The 19,404-nt window shown below is 42.7% G+C and overlaps 1 protein-coding gene across 3 annotated transcripts in view; it reads left to right on the top strand.

The window, feature by feature from the left end:
* Positions 1–19,404, top strand: part of LOC142582236 (methyltransferase-like protein 25B) — a 42,565-nt gene that overhangs the window by 2,281 nt on the left and 20,880 nt on the right. For all 3 annotated transcript variants that reach the window (XM_075691693.1, XM_075691694.1, XM_075691695.1), the window contains exons 2-6: positions 1,082–1,147; positions 2,175–2,408; positions 6,420–6,522; positions 8,481–8,633; positions 16,141–16,278. In XM_075691693.1, coding sequence (XP_075547808.1) covers positions 1,082–1,147; positions 2,175–2,408; positions 6,420–6,522; positions 8,481–8,633; positions 16,141–16,278 — 694 coding nt within the window. The remainder of the gene's footprint in view (positions 1–1,081; positions 1,148–2,174; positions 2,409–6,419; positions 6,523–8,480; positions 8,634–16,140; positions 16,279–19,404) is intronic.

The following is a 19,404-nucleotide window of genomic DNA, read 5'->3' as shown; positions in this document are numbered from 1 at the left end:
AACCAGCCAAAAGGCTTTTGCTTTTGCACAGTATTGCAGTCAAGGTAAGTTGGCTTTACAGTGTTGAGGCACCCCACATGGTTATTTTGAAGGACTGTTGTTTCTGCAAGGACACTGGATGTTCAGGCAGGAGGTTTTCGGGCTCCTACTGGAGTTTCTAGGTGATATGGATGTAAGTTGTGAATGGTAACATTTAGCAGACTCATTTCACGGTGTTGTGTCATAGGAGTAGGTGGGCTCACATGGCACTGTGCGCTGGAAGGCTGAGAAGCTACCGCTTGTGCTCTGCTCTGCATCACTGTGTGCATTGCCTGTATGTGCGTTTTGCACTGTGCACTGAATGAGGGTACATGAATGAGGGTATGCACTGAATGAGGGTGAATGAGGGTACATTATAGGTACAGTGCCAAACGGCAATGCTGGAGCATATCAATTGCCAGCGATTCCAGCAAGGCTATATCTGTGTTCAACCAACATTCACCTCCTTTTCTTCTTCCAACACGACAATACATAAATTATATCCAGTATTTGTTGTAGGCATATATTCATTACATGCTGATATCGGCGAAAAATATTTTGTTGACGTCATTATATCCAACGATTCATTATATTGAGGTACAAGTTACTAAAAACTTTTGAAAGAACTTAAGGGTGCACTGCAAGTGTATACATAGCATGGAAATAGATAAAATGTATAACTGCAGTGTAGAGTTCTGAAACCGAAGGCTTTTTAGTTTCCATAAGCTGCCTCCTTACTGCTTCAGAATTATTTCACAGTGTGGGTGAGGCGCAGCCTGAGGCACATTGCAGCCATTGGCAGAGCACCCCCACCCCTGAGAAGGCTGGCACTTTAGCACTCACAGTACTGAGCATGCATTGAGCCTCCCCTTTGTTTCTGCATACTCTGATGAGGGGCCCTCCGTGGACGCTGCCCTGTGTTTGCCCCTAACTTCAACACAAATTTGGCAGTTGGAGAAGATAAGATTGATGGTTTGAGTTGTCTGGCAAGTGACATGGCTTCACAGATGCAATGTAAATATGTCACCAAGTGCTAATCTGACTGCACTGGTTCATTTTACAGTGGGTGAATCACCTAGACAAGCTTTCTGGTGAAGAACTCGGCAAGGTGCCCTTTGGACTAATCAAGGTAAGCTGGCTTAACTAATTGCATCAATAATTTGGTTGAATTAATATGCAGCTCTAGGTGCAGTGGGATGTAGAAATATTTAAGTACAAAGAAAAGTTTACTCCGCAGTAAAAAGAAAAGGTTTTCCTTAAAGGGAGAATCAAAAAGAGAAAAGTTATCAAGTTGCTTTTAATGAACTAATTGAATGTCGGGAATAAAAACAAAGAAGTTAGATTGTGCACGTTGAGGCACCCTAAGTGTGCGGCAAAGCAACACCACCTAGAGGAAAGTTTATGTGGCGTTGAGCTAAGTGGAGAAGGTAAAAGGAGGCAAAGCATTGCGGAGGAGGAGGGTAGGTAGAGACATGCTGGGTTGACCTCCTCTGGCAGTTGCTACGGGTTCTGTGTGTGCTATGAACGTGACATACCCGGTGCGTCTCGTGATCGAGAGGCTGAGCTAGAAGGACGGAGCAGTGATGCAAGGGTGGCACGCGGAGCGCAAGTCGACCAATCCCGAAGTCGTCATCAAGCGCTGGGCACGAGCTGAACAAGTCCGGCAAAAAGCGGGTTTGCCGTGCCCAGGAGACTCGAGAAAGGAAGAAAGGGAAAATTAATAGCGTGAATGCTATACTACCAAAATTGCTTGAAATATTAACGGCTGCATTTCTTTGCCTTACCATCTTTTGGCACTTTACACTTCGCGAAAATCAAAAAATGGACATAAAACTTACCAAATAAAAAATAAGCCTTGAAAAAATTGCCGCACTTACACACAGTTAAAGCATTTTGAAACATTCTATGCGAAATGCACGAAAAGGGAATAGGACCCACATGCTTGCGTGTAACCCACGTTCACGAAGTGAAACGTCACTGTAACTTTTTATTTTTTGGAGTGAAAATGTAATGTATTTCACTAACTCTACAAAGATTTTTTAAAAATTGCCTTGTACTACCTGTCTCCCTGACCACTTGGAAAGCAAAAAAGAGCAAATTGTATGTAAAATCTGCTAAGGTTTAACAGGGTCAGCATTATACGGTTCTTTTCACAGAGTGATTGGCCTTCCAGCCTTCAGTCTTTTGTATCTCGTGCTGTGGAACTGGGAGGAGCTCGCTTTCTGGAGCCACCTTCTGAGCTGGTTGCAAAGAAGACAGTGCTGCCCCCTGCTTGGCGTCAAGGCCTGACACCCAAGAAGCAGTTGGAGCTGGAGTGGCTTGCCACTCTGGTGGCAGACACTTGCATTGCAGCGCAATGTGGAAGGGTCTTAGATGTTGGTGCTGGTTTGGTAAGCAGCAATTCTTGTGCATTTTCTTACAATACTACCAGGAGGGAAACTGGTGTCTCAGCCTGTGCAAGTTTCTTTATAGGGCAATGTGACACCAGGAAAATCCCTGAACATGGAATATTTGGCTTGTTCCGAACATGGCTAGGCCCAAGAAATGGTGATAGCATTGCAAATGATGCATTCTTAAATGTATTCATAAAGAGTTTTGGTTCTCTAGTAATACATCTTGCATGTATGTCTTTTATGCATATAGAGTAAATGCATAAAACCGAAGTTTGATTAAAACCAGTGCACAAGGAGTGCAGACCTTTCTGCTTTTCCTACAAATTTATTGACCCACTGGAGGTATGGTTCACTTCGATATAACTGTATGTTGTAGCATATGCATGCAGTAGTGTTCAATTAAAAAAGTTATATGAACAGAAACATAGCATCTCACAGACTGTTCTAGCTAGTACTAGCTCGACCACTGTGACAGATGAAACACTGGATGTCAGGCAAGTCTTCAAGGCGTCCTGGCTGTTCAAGAAAGATGTTAATATGAAGCTCTCATTTACTGTCATATTGCAGGCATACAACAGCAGGGCTGCGCCACTCTTCCATCTAGGTGTATGTAAGAAAAAAAACTGCACTATATAGTTCTGGGTTGCAGTTAGTCATACCTCGACATAACAAACCTCAATTTAATTAAATTTGCGATGTAGTGCACTATCTTTATTTCCTGATGTTAGTCCCATTAAAAACCGTCTATTTTTTCGTGATTTAACATAGTAATTTCATGACAGGGTTTCGATTTAACAAAGTTTTTGACCACTTCAGGCATGTAGTTGGAGTCTGTATGCTTGGTAAATCTAGCAAAATTTATGAAAATGTAATCCGAGAAAAAAACAGCCGTCGAAGTGTGCATGCTGGGATGCAGTATGCAGGAAATAGTGCTGTGCCATTCACCGCATAACAACTTGCGGAGGCCATGGTGTGCTCCGAGTATGGAGAAACATGAGCTGATGACTCCTTCAGCGTAAGGGAGCTAAGGAAGGGGCGAGCGCACGTAAACGTGATCAAGCAGTGTGCGCTGAAGCGAAAACGGGGGCAGGGGACACGCACCTTTCCGCCCTCTCCCCTGGCACACGTCTCCTCTCCTCCACTCTTGCTGTAGCTGTGCATGGCTGTCCATATGTAGGCCGCGCACCATTGGAGGTAGTCTCCAGCAAGTGCAAAGGTGAGTCGGGATGTCTAGTGCCCTCATGCGTGTTTTGTTCCCACAGGTCTAGTGCTGTTGGTCGCGTAATCTTAAGTTTCCGAGGCACAGTTCGAAGTGTTTGCTCACGTTGTGACAGCGAGTCTTCTTGGTCATCAAGTGAGATCTTTGGCTCAGCGCGCGTGACACTGGTTAAACTACAAACATTACTCTAGTGTAGTTGCCTGCTATCGCCATGAAAGCTCCACATTTCTGGCAAAATGGCAACATTTCTTTTTTTTTTTTAAGTACGATATATATCTTTTTGCACTTTTGTTATTTATGCGAGGGTGTGACCTGATGACGGCTGTGGGCATTAAGCGTAGTCAGCCATAGCGTCTAGGATTTACAGCGATGCAACATGCTAACCTTGGGTGCCCCGAGCCACACCAATGCATTTCTCTTGGTGCAAGCTGCACTGCGCGCACTAGGGCTTGTAACCACGCTATTGTGGCCCGACCTTCTCGCGATTTGTTTATAAGTAATTACTGACAAGATAGCATGCACCAGGAATGTTCTGGGAATTTGTGAAATTATTTTTACAATTGAAACTTGGAAACTTCTAAATTAACGAAATTCGCGTTTCAACGAAGTTTTTCGCAGCAAGTACAACTTCGTTATATTGAGATCGATTATTCCTCTCCACATATCTCAGCATGCCAATTTCGCAAGATACCATCAACTAAAAAATCACATACACTAGATAGATAATCTGCGTTCATTACCTTTGTGTTTGACACGTGGAATGAACGCAACTAGGTAGTCATACATTTTGTTCAGGCTCCTGTGCACACACCACACCGTGCCCGAGATAAACCACTGTCATGAAGCCCCTGTGTACTGGCCATGTCATCTGCACATAAGTTGGCAGATGACATGGTAATATAATGGCCGCTTTCATTTATATGTGACAAGTGGTCCAAAAAAGCCTATCAGTTGGTGTTGCTCTCATGGTGGATTTCTAATGAACTTCAACTTCGTGGACCAGCACAAAAAACCCATGCTATCTTTGGGCGATTCCAAAACTCAAGAGCTTATGAACTCTGATCCAGAGGACTCCAGTGTAGTGACAATGAGATGTGTTCATAATGATAGTGACAAAGAGGCCATTTCACTTGTAGAATCACCTGGAAAACCAATATGCACTGGCACCAGCTGACGTACCACTTTTCGTAGTTCCATGTTTCAAGGAATATCTTCAAGAAAGGTCTCCTGGTATACACAAAACAAATTTAAAGTGTCTTTCTTTGCAACATAATTACTCAGATTCAATTTCTCCTTAGTAAGATGCTAAATACTCTACTTAAAATCATAGTATAAGTGTGCATTTTAGAGTGCAGCTCCTAGGCACCCGTTCCTATGGCGAGTGTTGGCGTCCTTGGTGTAACCGGGCGAGGGAGTTCAGCAAGTGATGAAAGAGGGTGGTAGCGAAGAGAGTGCGAGGAGGAGGGCATGGCGACGTGAGAAGAAAAGCATAGTGCCACGCAAGGCGGGACCTGCGGCAACAATGGCTACAAGATGGTGCCAGAGCGGCGTGCATCGTCTGTTCACAGATGACGCCACCGTTACCATATATGGAAGCAAAGCGCTGCAGGAGCAGAGGTCTGTCTGCGGTGGCTGCTGTGAATCGCTCAGACGTGACGTCCACGTGCTGCCTCTTGCGCTCCCGATTAGTTGTGCCACACTTGCTGTGTTTGCAACATGCCGCACGAGACAGATTGTCCACGCCAGCTAATATATCGCGAAATAAAAACACACTAGAGCTGCCCTCAAATTTCGCATTAGGGAGTATCGTAATTGTCGTTGAATTTGTTTGTTTGTTTAGCACTGGGATCAAGACAACTTATAAAATGTTCACCAACATATTTCCAATAAGTATGTTTTCGATTTAATGACTGCTAATGTGTTACTTAAAGAGAAACCGAATTCGTTCACCTTGAAAAAAACTCCAGCACACAGTGGGCAGAAATGCTGGAATTGCATGGCATTTGAAGGGTTAATAAATAAGCAGTTACCATTACCTTACGTATATCGTGAAAATGTTCAAAGAGCATTTATGTTTTTGCTGTGTTATCGCATTTTGGGAAGCAGATATTATGAACACATGCTGTAAGCTTTCAGCATTGCCTCACTTGAGGTCCGTTAAAGATATTGCAATCACACACTTTATTCAAAATTTCATGCACTCTGATTTTGTACAATAATCTTGCGTTTCTTGCATAAAATTCAGGTCAGGCTTGCATAATTCCTGACATATTTTTATTTCTGCAACATTTGAATTCTCTAACCTACATCTTATCTTAAAACGATTTGTGTCTTGTCATTTTTATTCCTTGTACTGATGCTTTTTCTTTCTTTCTTTATTTGTCAATACTGTAGGCCTCATCAGGCCCTATACAGGATAGGGCACACAATAAATAAATACATCAAAATTTAATACTACAACATTTCTTACCTGTTTAGACTGTGCTTCATTATCAAGCAGCTCAGCTGTTCATAGACCACATTCATTAATTGAAATGCATGCATGTGTATCTGTAATGCAAAGCCAATCTGCAAACAGTAAGAATTGAGCAGGAGTGTCCAGTATTACAGGGCCACATTGGCCTAATGCAGCAGCACAAGATGTTTATATTGTTTGTACACTAACAAAAACGATTTCTTTTTTAAAGTTGGCCATATCCATACTGAATTGGCATGTATATAGTGTAAAATTCATCACTGTTCAGATGCTAGCTTGTCCTTTGAACAGTGCCTGGCTTGTGTGCATACAGGGTCACTTGGCAAGGGTGCTGCACCACAGGTACGGGTTCACGGTCCTTGGCATCGACTGTGATGCTTCCTACTCGCTCAAGGCCCAAGAGCACCTACGACATTGTAGGTGGTCTCAGTGCTATTTAACATCCCGGCTCGCAACAGTTAAAATTGGTTCATGACAGTCAATGTGGCACTGGATAGTAGCAGTTAAAGAGCACAACACAGCATAAGCACTACCTTATTATGTTGAGTGAGCTGATGGTGACTTGCTAGTGCTGCGCGATTAAACAGTTGCCAAGTGTGGGTGTTTAAAATTTTGTTATTTAGAGAGCACGTTTAGATTAATCTGATGTGGATATTCTTTTAAAGCACTAAGTGGATAAACCTGCTGTGTAAACTCAACAAAAGACAGAATTTAGGAATTATGATATGACCGTTTCAGATAACATTATTTTGTGAAAAAAGAATTATAGAAAAGTCATGCAAGAGCTGCAAGATTGTCACAGGATACATGTTAACCCTTTAAAGATGGAAGACGAGCTCAGCCCATCAAGCGCAAACTTGCAAAAAAGACAAATGATGAGACCAGCTCCTTCAGCGCTTTTTCGTTTTTCGTGCAGGCCTGAAGACGATTTGAGCTCCTGTATTGCTATGCACTACTTCCAGATAGCATGCTTTATTTTGTGCTAGTTGTAAATAACATCAGATGGTGCAAGGAGCCATTGAAGAGCAAAGTTGATAGCATAGTTGTGTGCAGTGAAGCCCACCTTTGTTACAGCCTAATGTTTTTTTTTTTTTTTTTCCTTAGCAAACATACCTTTCCGAGAGAAATTTTGTGCATGGTCTTGCTTTACATGATCATCAGAATCGCTTGCACCCGATGTTAGGAGCGTACACTCTCTTGTGTGTAGTAAAGCCCTCCTTTGTTACAGTGTAAAAAAAAATATTTTTCCAAGTAGAACTTACCTTTCTGACAAATTTTATGCATGGCCTTGCCTTATATGGTCACCCGTATCATTTGCATGGAAAAAAGAAATTCCATCTTTATTTTGATATACTTATGCAAACATGTCCCCACTTTGCCTGAAAGCGTTACAGCAGGGTTGCTACAAGCTTGAAAAAAGAAAGTTCATTATCATTTACCCTATTGCAAGTTTTAGAATGCATCTCTTAGGCACTTGTTCCTGTGGCAAGCGTCGGCATAACAGAGCAAACTAGCACAGCGAAAGATGAAAGTGAACGCAAAGCACAGCAGCGGATGAAAGACGCGAGGAGGAAAGCGGAGAGAAGGGAGCAGTGGAACCATGAGGCAGATAGCAAAGCAGGCTATGGTGAAAGCGTGAGAAGAAGAGCACCATGCGACGACCATAGCTAAGATATGGTGCCAGAGTAGCATGTGTTGTCTGGGAGTTGCCAGTGGCTGCTGTGAAGTGTGCTCAAGCATCACCCGCACGCTGGCTCTTGCGATCTACAGATTAGTCAGGCAGTCATCCCGCAGTTCGCTCCATTTGCAACATGCCGCACGAGATAGATTGTCCACGCCAGCCAATATATCACGAAATGAAAACACGTACAGAGATGTGCTCAAATTTCGCATTAGGGAGTATCGTAATCGCCGGTGCATTCATTCTTTTTTTTACTGTCCTTAAATGGTTAACAGCTCTCTCAGCTACAGTATTGAGAATTCCAATGCATGTACATTTTGACACAAGTTGTGGAAAAACAGCACAACTTTGTGCCGAAATTTTCTTGAAATTTTTACATTTTCAATGTCTTTTGCAAGATGTGATGTCCTACATAAAAATCTGCTTCGAACAGGCACTAGAATTTTATTTATTTCTTTTTGCTGCAAAATATTTCATTGAAACCAGTTCAGTGGTTGTCCACTGAGGACATTTTGGTTTCGCCAGCACTTGAATAGGGAAGAGTCTCAAGAAAAAGCTTCCTCTTAATTGCACAAGCCATTGCCCTGATTATGTCATAGAGCTTTGAATTTATCTATTTTCTTTCTATCATGATAAATGGCACCAACAAGAAAACCTGGCGCTACACTTTTCTGTTCTCTGACCACACTGTAGTTGACTGCGCTGAGAATGTTCACTACTTCACGCTCCAAGTGGATGACAGCACAGCCACAGTGGAGAAGCTGCGCCACCTCCTAAGAAACTGCCCAGACCATTCCCCCTGTGCCTGCGGTGAAGAGTACAAGTTTGTCAAGGAGCTCACTACAAGTAAGGCAGTCAAGTGCATATCTCTCCATTATGATTTGACTTCAGCAAATGCCTTGCACTGTGCTGGACTGCTCTCTAGATCTATAAGAAATGCGTTAATGCCCCTCTGCGTGTAGCACGTTGCACTTAGAAGGGCCTTACAACACTTTTGAAAAAAAGGCATGCAATGTATATGGTGTGACAGGTGCTTTGTGTAGTGCTAATTAGTATTTTCCAGAAAAGTGTTTTTGAATGGGCCCTGTATTAACAGTTATTGGCAATGAAATGCTGCCACTCCCATGCCGTCATTGCTTACTGCACAGTACTCACATGAAATAATGCCCTAGCCTGAACTCGAGGTCATGTGGCACAATAGAGTGTTGCTTTGCTTAATCTCGGAGGTCACAGTATCAGAACAGTGGTATCATATTTTGCAACCAGATAGCACCCCTGCCTCATCAGTAATGAGATTTCTCAGCTTCTCATAATATAATAGCATTGTGCAAAATAAGAGATGTAACTAAATCGATAGAAAGAATTCATCGCATTGGTAAACAAAGACAAGGCCGGGTAAGACCAGTAATTATGAAGTTCATGGATTATCACGAAAAAGAGAAAGTGATGCGCAACTGCAAAAATCTAAAGGGCACTTCTTTCAGTATCAATAATGACTACTCAAAAGAGACCGTTGAGCTGAGAAAGAAATTATGGGAAAGTAGTGTGCCGGACCGAGCTAAAGGGGCGCGCGTATCACTGGTGTGTGATAAACTGCAGATAAATGGACGCATGTTTGTTTGAGATCAAGAGCAAAAGAAATGGCGTTTGTATAAAAGCAGGAGTGACAAGATCGATAAAGACGAAATAACTCCAAGAGCAAGTGCGCATGATCGGCATGAATCATTTGACTCGGATAGTTCTTCCAGCAGTTCAAGAAAACCGCCCCACTCATAGCTACGAATTCTTGTGCAAAATGCCTGTGGCATCAATAATCAAGTCACAGAACTAGAATATATTCTACTGGCACATAGTCCCCATGTAATATTACTTACTGAAACATGGCTGCATGAGGGCATACGGAGTGATTGCATTGTTCCTTCCGGGTACAAATTCTTTAGGTGGGACAGAGATCCACGAGGTGGTGGTGCTGCCATCATTGTTAAAAATTCTGTCCAAGCTTCTACGATTGAATGTAATGTTCTCGAAAGTGTATGGTATAAGCTTACATTCGAAAACAGAATGAACTTCATTGGCGTAGTATACAGACCACCTGCGTCTTCACCGGTGTTTCTGGATCTGCTAAGCGAATTATTGGTTGACCATGTTAACAGGAACACGAGGCTGATAATGGCTGGAGACTTTAATTTGCCGCAGATTAACTGGCAAAGTTTATTGCCCGGCGAGACAGAAACAGCTAGCTCAGAAAAGCTCTTGGAAATATAATTTTGTCATGGCTTGGAACAAATTATGCAAGAACCAACTAGGGTTACAGAAAAGTCAAAGTCGTTATTGGATCTTGTTTTCCTATCGCACAACATAATAGATTATGCATTAGATATATTGGAGGGCATATCAGAGCATAAAACGTTGTCTTTGAACATACAGACCAGTGTGTGCAGTGTAGGGAGACTGTTTCTTCCGGTAAAAGTAATCATTAATTTTTTAGAATTACAGTTAAGTTACTTCGAACAGGCATCGAAGTGCGGGTCTGTGGAGCAACTGTGGCAAAGATTTTAAAGTAGCATCATAGCTTGCGTCGAGCGCTTTGTTCCAACTCGTATTAAGAAAACGCACAAACGAAACCCCTGGATAACACGCAGCATTATCCATACGAAACAGAAAATTAAAAGACTATGAAAACAGAAATTGAGAGCGATGGAAGTTGCAGCTATAAAAATTGATATGAAAGAAGCTCTTGTGAAATCGAAAAAACAGTTCTTTGCTCACACGCTTGCCAACTTTCTTAAAAATTCACCACACAAATTTTGGCGTTACTTCAGTGAAAGAAAGGAAAAAATTGAACAGATCGAACATGAAGGAAAAGTCCTGACACGAGTTGAAGACTTAGCTGATACTTTCAGTTGCTTCTTTCAGTCTGTTTGTACAACAGACAAAGGTGATAAGATAGATGAATACATGAACGGCGACATGAGGACCGCAATGGAACCAGTTATTATCAGCCGTGAAGGTGTTTTACAACTGCTGCTTGAAGTAGACGCGAAGAAGGGAAGCGGGCCGGATAGTTGACCAACTGAATTTTTGAAACGATATGCTGTATGGGTTTCCTTTTACTTAGAGATAATATTTGCGAAGTCACTTGAAACTCATTCACTTCCATAAGACTGGCGCAATGCAATAGTAATCCCTGTTTTTAAAGATGGCAACCGTATGCAAGTGAACAATTACCGACCTATATCTTTGATGTCAGTTTGCTGCAAGGCCCTAGAGCACATTATTGCAAAACATATTATTAGTTTTCTTGACACTAATGAGTTACTTTCCACAATCCAGCATGGATTTAGGAGCGGTCTTTCTACGGTGGCACAGTTAACAGAAACACTCCCTGATTTCTACTTGAACATGCATGCACACCTACAAACATACATAATAAGTGTTGATTTTAGGAAAGCTTTCGAAGGTTTTTCACCGTAAATTTTAAGCTCGATAAAATAGGAATAGGTAAAGAAGTAATACAATGGATAGAGGGCTATTTATCTATGCGTCAACAGTCTGCAAGGATTGAGGATTGCATTTCGAATCCATTACGTGTGTACTCTGGGGTTCCCCAAGGTTCTGTTTTGGGACCAATACTGTTTTTGTTGTTTGTTAATGATATCGGTGCACTAGTTGAACCACCTGTTAAAATGAAACTTTTTGCCAATCATTGTTTGATTTATTCCCCAATAGGTTGCGAAGGTAACCAGATTCATCTGATTAGACATTTACAGGCATTAGACGAGTGGTGTTTAAAATGAGACATGGAAATAAACTATACCAAAGCAACATTTATGCATATTCGCTTAAGTAGGAGCAAACTTTCCTTCATATACCACATCGGAAACCATCCTCTGAATACTGCAGCTTCTTTCAAATACTTAGGAGTCAGTATTATGCACACATTGCAATGGCACTCACACATTGATAATATATGTTCCAAGGCAAACCAAAAACTATACTTTTTAAAGAAAAACTGGAATGTGCTGCACGAGATGTGAAATTAGCAGCCTACAAAACTTTTGTACGACCAGCCTTGGAGTACGCTTGTGTTGTGTGGTCCCCTCATTAGAAAGTCCTGAAAGCAAAAATAGAAAGAATACAAAGATTGGCAGTCCGTTTCATATGCGGTAAATACCGACGCATGGAGTCTGTTACAGCCTTGTTAAAATCTTGTGAACTAGAGCCTCTGGAGGAACGCAGACGTAAGCATAGGCTAAAGTTTCTTTTTAAAATCATGAGTAGGCGAACAAAAATAAACAAGGATCTATATCTACAACCTCCAGGAAGGAGATGCGATCGTCTAAGCAATAGCAGAGCTATTCAACCTAACACGTACTGATGCTTGTAATTTCTTTTTTTTTTTTTTCCTGACACGATTGAAATGTGGAACAGATTGCCTAATGCAGTTGTGAGCAACGAGGGCTCTGCCGAATTTGAAAATGCGTTCGATACTTTCTTTTGCGAGGATGTATACTAAATTTTTGCTACGAGCATTTTTGTCGACTTTTCTTTGCATAACTAGTGTTCTTTGCTCCTCTTTCTTTCTCGTTGTTGCTGTTGTTAACTACCAAGAGTGCCAGTGAATTTATATGTTACATAGAAAGGAAATTATGTATCATGTATTCTTGACACATCTACCTCCCTGTAATGACCCCAAGAACGGGGTTGACAGTATCAAATAAATAAATAAACATAGAAGCGACGTATGCAGCGATGACTTAAGTGCTTGCATGTTGCATGAAACACAAGAACTTCTGTGTTACACCTCTTGTTTTATGTACTGTTTATTAGGTGATCACGAATAACCAACGAACTAAGCTTGAATTTCTGGTCTAGTGAAGTTCATCTCCACTTCTGCTTTTGCTGCATACACTGCTTGTTATGGCATTTAAGGAAATCTGTCAATTAGCCATCGTGTTTACCCCTGATTGATACTAAGGAAAGAAGTGGTGGGGGTGTTGAGAAGTTGAAATAAAGGGTAGAGTTCTTTGAGCAATATTGTGGGCTCCTAGATGAATGTATAAGTATACATCAGTAAAACAAGTTCTTGGGCACGCTGGTCACTTATTGCAGGCATAGCAGCAGCATCAAAAAACACACACAAATGAAAGGAACACTAATAGACAGCAGTTGCTCATATCTGTCAGTGTTCCTTTCTTTTGTGTGTGTTTTTTGGCGCTGCTGTTATGCCTGCAAAGTATAAGAAGAGTGTTTGCCTCAGGTGCTCACATGACCTTATTGTCTAGCGGATAAGCAAAATTGCTTACCATTTCCAAAAGGTGTTGCAGAGCTTCTTAAAGGGAAGCTGAAGAGTCTGTTGAATTCAATAAGACACTCATATACAGATGTGGGAACCTTATAAACCATGCAGGTAAAATTTTGGGCGGGATTTTTCACTTAGGTACGACGTAATCGCCGGTTAAAATTGCGCTGTCGCTCCACCCACCGTCGAGCGCCGGGCGCTGCTGCTGCTGCTGACGATGCGAGTGGAGACCGGAAACCGCGGTGTAGTGACATCAGCACTAGTGTTCCGTTCATTTGCAGCCACCGTGACAGTGCCTGATTGTGCTTGTTTCTGCGTGCGTGCCGTCATAATCTCCTTCACTCGACCCTGCATTCCTTTGTTTGTGCGTATGTAGAGTGGTAGCTGACGTGTGCAGCATCAATTGAAGTGGTAGGCTGATCATGCCGGGGTTCTCAGCCTACAATTGCACGAACACCAGCGGCTGCGATGATCATGCGACGATTGTGGTACAGATGGTGCGAGGGTGATGGTCCTCCATGGTATCCAGGAGTTTCGGGAAGCATAAGGCAAGAGAAATAAACACTTTGCTGTAGACTACCTGCCACTCACTTCTCTCCATCCGGTAATCTTTCTTGGTGCAGAACTACTTTTAGACACCAATGCAGTCAAATGTTTTTTAACGACGTTGTATTACATGTTACTAGCCCAAAACATTGGAGCGCATCTTCTCACCGCGACGATGTTCCATTACTTCCCAAGACAAGAAGCTTGCAGCTAAGTGGGAGGCTGCTGTGAATGGAAAGAATTTCAGGTGCTCAAGGACAAAAATGCTGTGCTCTAACCACTTCTGTGACGACGATTACTACAAGAGTTTATCAATAATGCGTGAATGAGTATGTCTTGCTGCTAGCAGGCTTTCTAAACGCAGCGCAAGAAGGTCAGGGCAACGAAAGCACGAAGGCAGGACGGGTGCGGGCGGACGGATGGATGGTAACTGGTCTTGGAAGATCTTCTGAATAAACGAACTCATCAAAACCTGGATTTCTATTTACTGCTAGCTCCTTCGTGTTAGCACGCTGAACGGAAGGTACATGTTTACCTCCCACCCTTGACACAGGTTTCGTCGCAAACCGCTGTTAATTTTCTATTCGCATGTGTGGTGTGAAACAGCGTACATGCACCACAACGCAGTGCAAGAGCAAAGTCTGCATGTGTTTGAAAGCCGGCCCACGCCAGGACACTGCGCTCCCCCTCGCGCACAGAGAGAAACCGGCTGTCTCACGTAGCCGACGGGATTCGCCGCCTTTACAAATCCGGTTACGAGTAGCGTGCGGATGGCGCGCTGATGAAGGTAACTACACATGCTACAAGAGCCGGAAAACTTTTCCCACATGTAAACCGTCTGTGTAGATTGCCGACAGCTTTGGGGCAGTGCACAAGTGCCGAAGATCGCATCCCTGCTTACGTTCCATGAGGAGGCATGCAGGAACATAACAGTACAGTTGTTTGCCCGGAAACGAACTCACTGGATCGCTGAATACAGCTTTGCAAAAAACATGCTCACCAAAGAACATTTCTAGCACGAGGAGATACTAACACTTCGCTTTTGTTCGCGTCGAAAGCACTGCTTGCTACCAGCATCTTTTGCTTCTTGGAGAGGCCGGCTACGAACATGTAGGGGGCAACGCCGAACTCCTCAGAGAAACACAAGCTGTCGAAATTTACCATTAGCGTCTCACCAAACCACAGCGCCAAACCCAAACCACCTTGCACCGTGCTTCATGTATGGCGGCAGCAGGCTGTCCGGACGAACACCACTGTTGATGTCACGAGGCAACTGACCAATCACGGGCAGAAACGAGGCGCGCGAGCTGCCCCGAGTCTGCTGCTTCACTTTTCGTCGAAATAAAATCTTTTTGCGCTTTCTTTTGCTCAATTTCGATGCGATATTCGAATTCGGAGGGTTGAAAACCATTACATACAGCTCTTCACTCATTTTTTCTGGAAAACTCTTCAGCTTCCCTTTAAGGGTTTGAAGTTTATTTGTCCTGCCTGCTTACAGCAACGGGTGCTGAGGCTAAAGGCTACGTAGCCTGACAAAAGGCTTCTGCTCCTCTAACTGCAACAATGTGTGGGTGCTGCATGCTTTGGGTAGTTCAGCATAGAATTATATAAAGTGCTACTAAAGGCACACACAACCATTGGGCTCACTTTATGGTGCCTTTTAACTGCATATGAAATTTATGGCTGCACTTTGGTAGTACTATATACATTTTTGATGCCCATGCTGCCATGTTATGTCAAATCTAAATTATATCAGATGATGTAAGCAACAGTTGAGTTGGTTTCTATATTTGAAAGAAAGTTGTCAACCTTTATTTGAACCAAATAATTGTACCTTCTTAGATCAGCAAAGTAACCCTTGAAATCAAGAGATATTAAATTCTCTGACTCTTCAAGCTTTTCTCTTAGCCTACAGAACAACATCCTTAAGAGTTATATCTGAAGTGCTTCATTTGTGTTTTTTAATCCTGCCAAAAATCTGTTTATTCACACCTTGGTGGCTAGTATATTATGATAATAATGTGTTCATTAGCTCCAATTGAATGACTAATTGTGCCAACAAAGAATGTGTGACTAAGGTATAAAAATGGTAGCTGCATATTTTTTATTTTCATTGAACATTGTGCTGTCTCGAAAAAAGAAAAGGAGAACCTCTCATTTGCCCTTGGAAACCATAGCCTACTGCAGAGTTTCAGTGGTGGTGACACTCTGCTGCAGACTGCAGGGTTGCAGTTTAAATCGCCGCCTGTAGCAGCCGCCATTGGAGGTGCGATGCAAAAACATTTGTGTACTGCGTTTTGGCTGCAGGTTAATTTAACCACAGGTGATCCAAATTAATCAGGGGTCCTCTGCTGCAGCGCCTGTCATCGTCCCAGCATTGCTTTGGGATGTTAAATCCCTTCAACCAATGGCCAATTAATCAATTAATTTTAATAGTGACAACAAGTGGCCATCTCAGGTAATACTGCTTGAATGTTTTTTGATGAAGTGCCTTTGGTTTCGCAGAGAATCGTTATGTCCTGGTGTCACTGCATGGCTGCGGCCAACTGAGTCCTGGCTTGATGCGGCTGTTTCATGCGCTGCCAGAGCTTGAAGCCTTGGTGTGCATTGGATGTTGCTACCACAAGGCTACCCAACTGCACAGTGAGTGGTCTCTGTGTCAAGCCTCTCACGATTTCCGCTGGCAATAAACACACTTACTTGACTAGCTGCTTCTTAACACACAGCAAAACATATAAGGAGAGTGAGAAAAATGGGGGGGGGGGGGTGATTGCATGCGTGACTCGCATCACATCATAGACAATGAACAGCTGTATGCCATAGGCTGCAGTGATGATATCAGCATTCAAACATTCTGGGCAGACATAGCCAGCCTGCACTATTGTCACGAGATGATGCAGTCAGTTTCTCAGGACAAAGGTTTTCTGTACTTATTCCACTTCCCTTGTAGCACCCTTTTGCTGCTTTACAGTACTTGTCCACTGTGGCATAAACCGCTATAGGTGCTCCATAAGCCATTACTGCTTTTACTGCTCATGCTTGGTTTGTGTTGCCTTGGTGCAGTTTGCTGGAGCATCACATCTTCAGAGGGGAAGCTCTGACTTTCAGTGGGCATTTGCAGTGCCTTATTTTCTTCAAAACCTTTTGTGTTTATCTTCACAGTGACATAACGGTGACCACTTCATGTTGTGGATGCAACGTGGCTGCACAGCTTTAGCGTAGTGTGCAGCACTAACAACTGTTGGCTGTGAAAGAGTTATACAAACGTTGTGCATAATCAATGTTGGAAAGACAGCCATTAGGATAAGTAGGCAGAGCACATGCACTACAGAACTGATATAAAGCCAATGGATTCCCATTTCTCTCCAGATACTTCAAGCCCTGCTGATGCATCAGGAAACTGACTGAGCATTCCTGTTGCAGATGCAGCTATGTGTGACATGACTTTGTTTCTTTAGATGAAGGGATGTCGCGAGATCAGGGGTCTGAGCAACCTCAGATACTTCAGGGCAGGGGCCGTGTTGGGTGCCAGATGAGAAGTTTGGAGGGACAAGAAAATGAACATTATGTACAGTAATTTACATAATGAGAATCAGAAGGGCAATTCCAGGAGAGATCAAATGTGCATATCTGCTTAATATTTTTATTTTGTCTAGTTTTTTTTGTCATGTAACAATATTCAAACTGCATGGAACTGAAAATTTTATTCCCGAAAGGCATTCCCAGCAAGCCAAAAAAATATTTGAAAATGGCGGCACAAGTGTGCTCCTAGTGCTTACCACAATATTTTCCAACTATACGGCCGAATTAAATTCAAACTAAGAAAGTTCTGTCGAATAACATTTCTGCTTATATTAATGCACTTCACAGTTAATTAGTTTCATTATTAGTTTAATTAGTTATTAGTATTAATTAGTTTTCTTATGCTGTCCACAAACAAAAAATGTAAAAAAAATTCCAAACATGGCCCAAATCAGAAAAATCTTGTAACTTTGATGCATCTTGGTATGTTTTCTATTTCACACAGAAGCTTGAAAAAATCGTCACACAGAATGTTCTCTTTGCAACATTTATGCAAAATATTATCTTCCTAGATGAAACAGAAAAGAAGAAAAAATATATCTGAGTAAAAATTTTTTTTCGAAAAACTTACGTTAAAAAGTTAAGTGTAAAGAACTCCGGTTTTAATTTCAGAAAAAATTTTGGGTGGAAGTCTAGATATGTCGGGCAAAACGTGGGTGCAATAATGTTTCCTCATTTGCTTTATTCACAAAATATAAAGGGCCAAAGTGGCCCATGTTGAGCGTGCTAGCTTTAGTGCTGTGATGGCTCGTTCCAGTTTGTTAACGTTTACTCTCTCTTAAAAAGGAAAAGGCAACAGTTTTCACAAATGAAGGAAGATTTACCTGGGTTTCTTATTGTGGCAAAAACAGAAAACATGTTTTCTACTTTGTTTTCTGGGACGCAAGAGAGAACAAACTCGACACTACTTGTGCTCGAACAAACTTATCACACGTCCTTTGCAGTTAGTATTTAAAAGGGTTTAATCACAGTCAGCTGGCTAGCGGCAGTTCTCACAACGGACAGCACATGTCCGCTTGACTGATCGCGGGTGCATATCCACACATGCCATGACTGAATTCCTGGCACAAGTGGCACTGACTTCCACTCCACTGACTTGTGCTGACAATGCTCCTCGACGGCTGCAGCAGGCACATGGAGCAGGAACATTCTTGATGTTGCCGCTAAGTTGGGAGACTATCTCACTTGCCGACTGAATTGAGGCGGTACTTCCAGACCTCAGGGTGTGCAGGGAAGCTTGGTGCTTAATGAGTCCACCCACATTGTCACAGGTGTTCTTCCCATGCCTGGTAGCGGAAAATATCTACCTAGCGGAGGTTTACTTGGAGTGGCACAACTCATACAGTTGCTACCTGTTTTTAAAATGGCTTGCTGCACCATTGCTGATGTATGTTACGTGACAGCAGATGGCTGCTTTTTCATCTAACACTTCGTGTACTCTACTTAGGGCCTAGCAGGTGTGCGCTGCATCGTCATGCATGTCGTCGCTTATGACAGCAAAGTTGTGTGTTGCTTTTCTTGTTGCGGCGACACAGGTGAAACTGGAGATTTTTTTCTTGCACCAATGGTACAATTGTGTTTAATTTGAGAGAAGGACAGGTCAGTTTTCCACAAAATCAAAATGCAGAACAATGCTATCGCTCTGCTCGCACTTCTTTGCCTCAGGAATGACCACAGCTTGAGTGTGGCATATGCATTCGTGAGGAATCCATTTGGTCACCCATTTGCCGAGCTCGTTCACAAAACGGGTTGGAGACGACGTCTTCTTGATGAAGTCATCGCTTTCCCAAACAACAAATGTGACCTCGTCCTCATCGACCATTTCCAGACTGGCCAAAGTGAGGCTTTTACTCCATGGGCAGTGCTTGCATTCACCTAGCATACAATCTGTGGTTGGGGTGCTGCAAAGGCATAGTGCTTTCATGCCTTCCAATGAGATTTGCATGCCGGTTACATTCTCAAGCGTGGAGACACAAAGGTTGGCATTATCACAATAAACGCAAACCTCTTGTTGTGGTGCGAGCAGCACACATTTTGGACGCAAGCTATAAAACTTTGACGGGGCGATCGCACTTTTGTGGTGAGCTGCTTTGAATATCTTTAATGTCTCGCGGATAGAACTTGTCGTAAACCGCTTTGAGACATACTTTCTCTGGCCATTCGTGATGACTTATACAACGTCCTTCT

Source organism: Dermacentor variabilis, chromosome 5, assembly GCF_050947875.1.
Source record: "Dermacentor variabilis isolate Ectoservices chromosome 5, ASM5094787v1, whole genome shotgun sequence".
NCBI classification, from domain to species: Eukaryota; Metazoa; Arthropoda; class Arachnida; order Ixodida; family Ixodidae; genus Dermacentor; species Dermacentor variabilis.
Note: the sequence above shows the minus strand (reverse complement) of the source record. Positions and strands in the feature narration are given on the sequence as shown.